Source organism: Meleagris gallopavo, unplaced genomic scaffold, assembly GCF_000146605.3.
Source record: "Meleagris gallopavo isolate NT-WF06-2002-E0010 breed Aviagen turkey brand Nicholas breeding stock unplaced genomic scaffold, Turkey_5.1 ChrUn_random_7180001847085, whole genome shotgun sequence".
NCBI lineage: Eukaryota > Metazoa > Chordata > Aves > Galliformes > Phasianidae > Meleagris > Meleagris gallopavo.
In genome coordinates this window covers 7,278-16,307 of record NW_011114844.1, presented here as the reverse complement: position 1 = coordinate 16,307, position 9,030 = coordinate 7,278, and the positions used below count along the sequence as shown (strand labels likewise).

Genomic DNA, 9,030 nt, shown 5'->3' with positions numbered 1-9,030 from the left:
TTGCTTCAAGGAGCCATGAGCTACTTACTGACTCTGCTTGGAGAGGGAGCCTGTGTCAGGTGGCCCTAAAAGTCCCTTCCCAACCTGTGTTGATGTAGGCTTTGTGATTCTTGCCAGCATATTGTCATTACAGTGCACTTGCATGGGGAGAAGGAAAGACTGCACAAGTCCATGGAAGATAATTTTTTTGAGAACTGTTAACATGCAGAAGCCACGTTTAGCTTATCTAAACTCACAGCAGTTACAGACTAGGAGGTTGTCAAGAAGAAGTACCGTTCATACACACGTCTAGCTCTGAGCAGCAAATGGCTGGCCAGCACTTTAGATGGAGTACATGACAAATTCAGTTTGTTCTGGTATTTGTTACCAAAAATAGGTAAAATAAACCTAGTATAGCAACTTCCCTGCCACATTCATGTCTACTAATGTAAGGAGATAAGAATAACTCCTGTTTTCTGCCCCAACAATGATGTGGAGAAATGAAGCACAGAACATCTATATTGTCCAGTGTTTTATTCTGTAATACAATAGGCTTCAGGCTCCTCATTCTGTTTCATGATACTGTTAAAATGACATCATCCCAAAAGAGACAGGTAATGGGATTCTTAACATTTTTTTGTGTGCATGCATTATGGATAAATTAAACATTCTGTTTTATAAATTTACAAAAAAGAGAATCTGTACGAGAGCTTTTTCCACTGAATTTCAAATTCCCAAACAGCTAAGGAAAGCTCCTTCAGTAGTCCTACTAAGTTTCTGTCTGGATATTAACCATTACTAAATACTTTTTGTTTTATGTTTAAGCCACTTTTTTTTTCCAACACTCTGAAGATTATTCTGTTCGTGACAAGATATTCATCTCACTACGCAGGTGTAAACTCGAAGAGAACCTCCAGAAGACAAAATGGTTCTTTCTGATTGTTGTTGGTTTAACTGACATGTGAATACCCTTTCTTCTCCTGCTTCTCTCTTTCTTAGAATTTGCTGGACTTTGCTCCATACAGCTGGGAAGAATTCCTTCTAGGTAGCTTTTAATCCACTAATGCTAGTTAAAATATAATCCCATGCTTAACATCATGTATCCAGACAGTGATTTTGTTTGAATATGTGTGAGTAACTTGTCTGAATGTGAACTCTCAAAGCAATAGTTAAGACAGTTTTGGTTGCAGCCTCTGTGTGGAGCACACATTCAGCGCAGTACACAGTGCAGTCTACTCATATAATTATGGCTTCTGTGTTTCTCCTGCACTGCATCATCTTGTTTTTAAGACTACCACCTGTTTGTTGAGGGTGTAACTTCCCACACTGCATCTTTACTAGTATAGGCTTGCTAATTAAAAAACTAGATCCAATCTTCTATAGATGACATTACAAACTTACTTCAAGGTGTACAGAGACCTGTACAGCTTTTAATCAATACCAAGTCTTTTCATTTCTCATCCTTTCCCTTTAAACTTTGTTTTTGAGCAAGGAAAACTCCAGCAAGACTGCATCACTGCTTCTGTGACACTGATCACTGCAAGCACGTTGTAGAATAAATGATTATTTGAGAACACAACAGCTTATACACTGGACAAACTGATGTTTTAGTATCTCACTCAGATGTTTGCAAAAATATTTTCAAGACTGCTGTAGGCATTACATTCTTCTAGGCAGAACTTGAGGTTTTCATTTTCTATCCTTCTTGAGCTGTTTGCTTGGTTAATTTAGTCTGTTCTGTTTTTGTTTTTTATTTATTTGTTTGTTTTTCAGGCCCTAAGAATGACGGGTTTAAACAAATGGCCCCCTCCCCAGCAGCAGCCTCCCTACCTGCACCACCTCCTCCACCAGCCTCTCACCCAACCCTGTACACCCCTGCAGCTCCCAGCCTGCCGCCCAGAAATGTCAAGACCAGCTCTGGAACAATGTAAGTGAGCTTAACATCCGAGGTCTTTTGTCTTCTCTCCTATTTCTGCCTATTTGTTCATGTAGTAGCAGCTGAAGACGCTTTTCCAGTTTTCTGGGCATTTTGCTCATCTTACCCTTTCCCTGCCCTGTATGGAAAAGTTTTCTTAATTTGGATTCTCTATGTATTTAGTTGTTTCCCCAGATAGCGTTACTTGTAAGAACGCTTTCTCTGCCCCTTGGTAAGGGGGTAGGGGAAGGAGCAGACAGACACCTGCTGGCTTTTGTACTCCAAAGAGGAGTACATTTCGTATGCTTACAGAAAGTGAGCTGAGTCAATAGCGCAAGCCTTCCCGTGCATTTTCCCGGAGGGAAGGAGTCAGGAGGGTCTGTCCGTCTTAGCTGACACCCCGCCGTGCGAGCGCGAGGAACCGAGCTCAGCGGTGTGAAACCGCACGACGGAGCGCAGCCTGGCCGCCCGCGATAATCTTAGAAGCCTCCTCTACGCCTCGGTCTTACTTCGCCCTTCTTCGAAAAGCCACCAGCTAATCGGGAAACCTACAGCGGCGAAGAAGAGAGAGCACTTCTTTACGGCGTGCAAACTGACCGGAAACACGCCGAGGAAAATATCGAGCCCTCCTGCTTAGCAGCTGGCTTCAAAGAGCAGACGGGGAGATAGGCGGGGAGCCGGCTGCGCCCTGAGCTCTGCTGCATCCGGGAGCCGCGCTGCGTCCCCCCCTGGCGGCGGCGGCGGTTCGGGGTCGGTGTTTGTTAGGGGTGCTCCCGTTCTCCTCTCCTCGCTCCCGTGACGCGCCTCTGATGAGTGAATGCTCGGGTCGATAGTCCTCATTCGATTATTATAAACTGTTCGAAAGTTAGAGATCTCTAATGTAATTGCCAGCTAAATTTTCACTTTCTTACTTCTCTCGGTTTGGCAGCACGTTTAGATCCAACACCAGAGACCTTGTACCCGGCCTACCCTTACAATGTGGTTTCTCCCGTCCCTTGTTTGCACTTGCCATACAAGTCAGGGAGCAGTTTGTAGAGCTATATTTAACGTTGTGCAAAACATCTGGCGTTCTGTATGTACGTTGTGTGAGAAGCCCTCATCCGCGAGCGTGATTAAGATGAGCAACAGACACTCCATTGGGTCAGCCCATCTGCCTATTGTATTTCTCGTACCACACCCATCTCCATGGTATCTGAGTGCCTTCAGCTCATTTTCTCCATTCATACTCCGGATCTAGGTGTTCCTTGTGTGAGAAACCTAATCACAGGAAGAGCAGCTTAGGGAATTGCAGGAGTACTTAAGGAACGTATAAGGCTCAACAGAGTGCCCTGCCATTCTATAAGATAATTGAAGAAAGCACCAGAAAAAATAGTTATACAAAAATGCAATCATAGAATCATCTTTATAGCTTTCACATGTTCCCTTTTTCTTATTTACAGAAATCCAGACACTGAAGAAAATTATGATGATGTTGAATTTCTTTTACAGGGTAGGATGGGTAAGTTTTAATTAATTACAGCTATATGAAGCTGTAAGAAAGTTGTACTTATAAGAGAGGCAAAGGCATATTTATCTTAATGTGTTTGTGAATGATTTGTGTAACTGATTATGCTGGTACTGCAGTTTTATGAGTGAAGTTTTTCTCATGTAGCTCTTTTAGAATTAATATTACATACTCTCAAGAACTGCTTTAAATATCTCTCTTCCACTCTCTCCCCCTGCTCCCTCTGTTTTTATTTTGTTGTTCCGTTAAAGGTACTGGGACAGCAAATTACCAGATTTGAAAATCCAAATCCAAATGAATGCTGTTCTTTCAGAGCTGAAGCTGTGTGCCCTGGTGAAATAGGCATTGTTTTATATTTCATTAAGAGAATAATAATATATTCATTGTGCTTTTAGTATTTCTTTCTGATCTGCCTTCTGTAAGAGGCAGTGAGTGGTTGTGTTGTACCAGGAGCAGCCAGAGAAGCAAGCAGATTGCAACACAAAGAATTTCAGTCTGCCTTCTGATCTCTGCTCTGGAGGCATCAGTCTGTGCCAGGCACAGAATGTATCCTTCAGCACGATGGCCATCTGTGCTGCACAGCAGTGTGGGTGCTGGAACTGCATCTGAGCCCAAGCTCTTTGCTTACCGAGCTTACCTGTGCAGGGAGGAGGAAGCGGTGGATTCAGATTTCCTTCTCCTGCAGCCCAGGGCAGACACCGGCTTAACAGGAAAACCTTTGCACCCCCTATTCAGCTGCAGGGCTGGCACAAGAAAGTTTTATGTGGTCTGCTCAGACGGATTTGTCTTTTTTTAACGTTGATTTTCTTGTGTAAGTAGATATTTTTGCATAAAAATTGCATAGGTAAGTATGTTAGTGTCACTGAAGAATCTTGAAAACAAATTTTTCACTTCTAAAAATGTGGTGAAATATGTTATTTTTTAGAAAACAGCAGATGAAGTAAAGTGTTTATGGCAGGTATGTCTACTTTACAAAGTAAAAGAAAAAATACCTTGAAAACCTCTATTTTTTTCACTCTCAGATCCTCAGTGAAAGCAGGAGTCTGCATTTATTTCCAGTTAATACCACTTATGTTTTAGCAGTCTGTAAAGAATTAACTCTAGAGTGGATTGCTTTTGTACAAAAAAAATTAATATCCTGGTGTTTTTTTCGTTTGTTTTGTTTTTTGTTTTTGTTTTTGGTGTGATTTTTTTTTTCTTTTTTGGTTTTTTTTTTTTTGTTAAACAGGTCCTGGAAATAAAGATGGGGTAAGCATTATCCTCCCTGATAAATTTCTCCTTTTTAGTGCAAGTTACTTCCAATTAATTAGAAAATTAGTTGTGGAATGAATCCAGCCATATTGACAATAAATTGTAGAAGTACTTATTATGAAGGACATAAATAAAACTGTGTAAGCAGAGCAACCTGGAGCTAATTATCAAAGCTGGCTTGACACCAGTACTTGGTTTTTATTTTTTAACAAAAAAGAGTGTAAAAAAACCCTTCTTTTTCTTCTGACATTTAATCTTATTGGGCTTTCCCAGAAACAAGGCCCCTGTTCTATTTTGGTAGTAAATGACTTGCATCAGTTAAGCACAGGTTTGTCTTGATGTATGCAAGTACCTAATCCGTCTTCCATTTTGATCCAAACCATTCCAGACTGGGATGTTAGTTACTGCTATTAACCATGACACTTTCATCATGGCAGTGCAATAATCACTGCAGATAAAGGCTTTCCAGGACTAGCATTGCAATTAAAACATCCACTTTTGATGAAGCATTGTGCTACTGTTAGTGTGATGGTAACAATTCGGGGCTTTATAACAGTGATATCACGAATTCAAAGTCAGGAGGAAAAAAAAAAGAATGGGTCTGAAAATGTAGTAACTAGACTTGAGAACATCTGAATTTACATCTTGCTGTAAATGTTTTTATATAGTCTTTATGAAGTTCATATAACAGGTGCATTTTCTTCTTACCAGATGTATCTGAGCCACTGAAAATGATTTTTGCCTTACAGGACCAAGGAAGTGATGGAGAGATGTACGAGGACATAAATGACATCAGGTATTAATTTTAAACCCTGTAGCCTATTGTATCTTTATTAGCAAAAGCTTCCTACAACAGCTGCTTCATCTGGCACAATAGATTCCAGTGCTGCCAAGCATTATTGGATTCATTCATTTCACATAGAGAAAGTCAGATTGTTCATAGTTTTTTTCCAACTTATATCTCATACGCTCTGGGGTGAAAAGAAATTCTTTAATAAAACAAAGTGATTACTGTGAGCGAGGTAACAGAAAAGTCTGATTTCTGACCTAATGAACATGTACAAATCAATATTTCAAATTACAGCTTAGGAACAAAAGTAAGGTCACCTCCCTCATTATTATGGTCCCAGGGAGATCCTTCTGTTTTGGCTATTCTTGCTTTGTATACAAACGTACATAAATGAATTTATATGAGCGGCTGGATTTACAAATCTCATGGCCCAAGACTCCTGGCATTTCTGTAGAGCTGAATCAGAGCTCTGCTCACCCTTTAGCCCTTCATTTTGAGGAGTGTCTCATCGCACTAATGGCTGAATATATGGGATTCATTATATGCCAGAATGTAAAGAAACACTCTAATTCCTTTGGAATAAAAGAGATTATAAGTTCCTACACCAAAATATTGTTTCAGAAGTATAATGGCTTTCAGCAGTAATTTCTTGTTGTATTCTCTTTGAAGATAGATAATTTTAAAGCAATACAGCCAAAAGAAGTACTCCTCATTCAGTCAGTATTTTTATTTGTAGATTTTTTTTTTTAAATTTGAGCGTATCAATTCAGCAAAAGTATTGATACAGCAAGAAGAGGGAGCCTCACTCCATTGGTTCCGTAGGGTCTGCAGAGCATAGGTCTTCCAGCCAATCTTCTGGCAGCAACCTGCAAATCTGTAACTATAGTCCTACTTACATCCCCACATCTTAGTACCATCTAGCATGCAAGGCATCACAGGCAATGAACCCTGTATTAGGCACGCTTACAATGCACTGCATTTTATGTAGACCATCTTTCAATTAAGTTTAAAGTAGCATTACACTGACAGTTCAGGCTTCAGTTTGGGTTTTGTGAACCACTCGTAGCCTAGATATGTATTTGGCATCTATGTTGCTGCCAGTTTCCAAGCCTCCTTACCAAAATTAGTTCAGAAATGTTTGGACATGCACATGCAGAGCCAGCCTTCCTTTCTGCTATATTGCCCTCTTGAAAACAGCTGCTTTAAATTATGTATGTGGTATAAGAGAGAGGGCTGCTTCTTCAATCTTTTGCAACCGCATTTGGGTTTAGAATTTGCATCTTTGGTTTCACTGGGAGAAGTAGTCTTCTGCCACATGTAGCTGTTTTCTGACACTGGGTGAGAAACCTCTATTGAGATTTGCATCACTGTTAATTCTAGAACATCAAGGGAAAAAGAGAAGAAGTCGGAAAAGGAAGAAAAGAAAAGACTGGACCAAGAAAAGAAGGAACAAAAGGAAAAAGAAAAGAAAGAGCAGGAAATAAGGAAGAAGTTCAAAGTAAGCACTTTGTTTTGTAAACTGGGCAAAGACATCTAAGATTCATTAATTAGCATTGCTGAGTTCAAAATAGTTTGCAGACAGCTGAGATGTGTGTTTGTTGTGCTAAGTAGGTCAAGCACCTGGATAATTCCTGAGTACAATTTTCATCTACCCTTTTATGTTTGGCATATGCCTAATTTCAGACTCTGTACTGAAGACGAAGATGTTTTTTTCAGTGTTTATGCTGTTTTCATTAAATTCCCTTATGATCTATTTATGAAAAGAAAAAAGCCTTAAAAGCATTTCTCTTCACTTTTCAGTTTAAAATAATTTTCCTTCACTGAATAGCACCAAAAGCCCTTCATAAAAGTGAAACTGGGAACCATATACTTCTTCTGTTTGCTTAACTCAAGCTAGGTACAACCATATTGAGCCTCTAAGAGATTTCAGCACTAAATAGCATCACATTGCCCTTGTCTTGGTCTCCAGCTCAATGGGATTTCCAGCCTAAATGGTTTGGAAGGGAGTAGGATACATTTGTATGGGAGCTATAGTTACTGTCAGAGCCTAGGATCTGAGTTATGAGGTAGTTCTTTCTGTTTTCTGTCATTTTTATGGAGCTGTTGGTCAGCACACTCTCACAGTTTACAAAATTGCCAATCATTTTCTTTTAATTGATGCTTATTTGTGATGTTCTCACTCTGTTGCTTTTGCTTTCATTGTACATAGTAGGTGGATTTATTTTTCTCCCTTTCTATTATGCACAGTAAAGCCATAGTGATTCTGCCACATCATGGCCTTGCACCGGTGATGAAAAACAGACATGAGGCAAAGAGCAAATATTAATAGTTAATAGTGGTTTAGCTAATGTTTGTCAGGAGTTAGCCGCAAATCTGTTTCATATAGGAACAGATTTTCCTAAGATAGTCTATAGTTGTTAACAGCCAAACCCTTCTGCAAGACTATTGATATAGTAAAGCCACAGAAGTTAAAATCCAAACAAGCTTCCTCTCAACATACATAAAGAGACTCCTGAATTCTACCAAACTGGGTGATCACCACTTTAAGGTGCTTGCAGAATCGCTTATAAAGCATAATTTTCTGCACATAACTTATGTGGAAGACTTTCCAAATCTTACTGAAGGCTTCTTCATATCAGTAATTCTGCTGTAACTACACGGAGCTGGCTGGTAGAATCAAATACAAATCTGTTCCATGAGAAACAGCTCCACAGGTTGATTTTAGTCTTCTATTACTGTGCTTCTGCCACTCACTCAGATGTTTTATTTCTATGTAGTTGCCTTTTCTTTTAACACCCAGCTTTAACTGTAGTTCATAAGCTGGAAGTAGGGGTGATGTCTTTATGTTTGTCTGTAGTATTTTAAATGTCAATGAAACAAATAATCATCATGATAGTTATTTTATCTTTTGTGTGAATGTTTGGGAAAGAGCTGTATTTTTCTACATCTGTGACTTCTTTTGTTGTTTTTTCTCTCTGCAGTTAACAGGACCCATCCAAGTCCTTCATCAGGCACGGGCTTGTGTTGACAGCAAAGGAGGAAAGAATGAACTGACTGTCAAGCAGGGGGATCAAATTGAAATCATTCGCCTGACAGACAACCCAGAAGGAAAGTGGCTGGGCAGGATAAAAGGATGTTGTAAGTTCTGCTTCTTCATTGTGCTCCTGAATGTTTTCACTATAAGATAGGGAACATGTGTGTGCATGCAGCATTTCACCAAAAGAGTCACCTTAACAAGGCTGAGTCACTGATCAACAAAGCAGTAATTACTACCATGAGCCCTGCTGTCCTTACCTGGCATGCAGAGCTCAGTACATAGCAGCAAATGACTGTACAACATAATGTAGCATCAAGAGGTACTACAGTAAGTTAGGAATTATTCTAAGCATACATCCTTGGATCTTCAAGGACATGTTGAGAGGTAATTTAGTATCATCCTTCAAACTAACATCAGAATTTGGCTCCATGCAAGTAATGATGTTGGCTTTTTCAAATTGTTCTATGAGAAATAAAATGGATGTACCTAAATTAGAAGAAGAGAATAGAAGATCTTATTTTAAGTGGTTTTCTTTCTCACTGATTTCTCTTTCT

General features: G+C 39.6%; 1 protein-coding gene across 1 annotated transcript in view; it reads left to right on the top strand.

Moving 5' to 3' along the window:
* Positions 1-1,752: 1,752 nt before the first annotated feature.
* The window catches only part of LOC109364333 (FYN-binding protein 1-like), a gene marked incomplete at its 5' end in the record, with an annotated part of 14,525 nt that continues 7,247 nt past the window's right edge, over positions 1,753-9,030 (top strand). The window contains 5 exons of the mRNA XM_031557536.1: positions 1,753-1,906; positions 3,334-3,392; positions 4,627-4,646; positions 6,884-6,937; positions 8,421-8,577. Of these exons, the coding sequence (XP_031413396.1) occupies positions 1,753-1,906; positions 3,334-3,392; positions 4,627-4,646; positions 6,884-6,937; positions 8,421-8,577 (444 nt within the window). The remainder of the gene's footprint in view (positions 1,907-3,333; positions 3,393-4,626; positions 4,647-6,883; positions 6,938-8,420; positions 8,578-9,030) is intronic.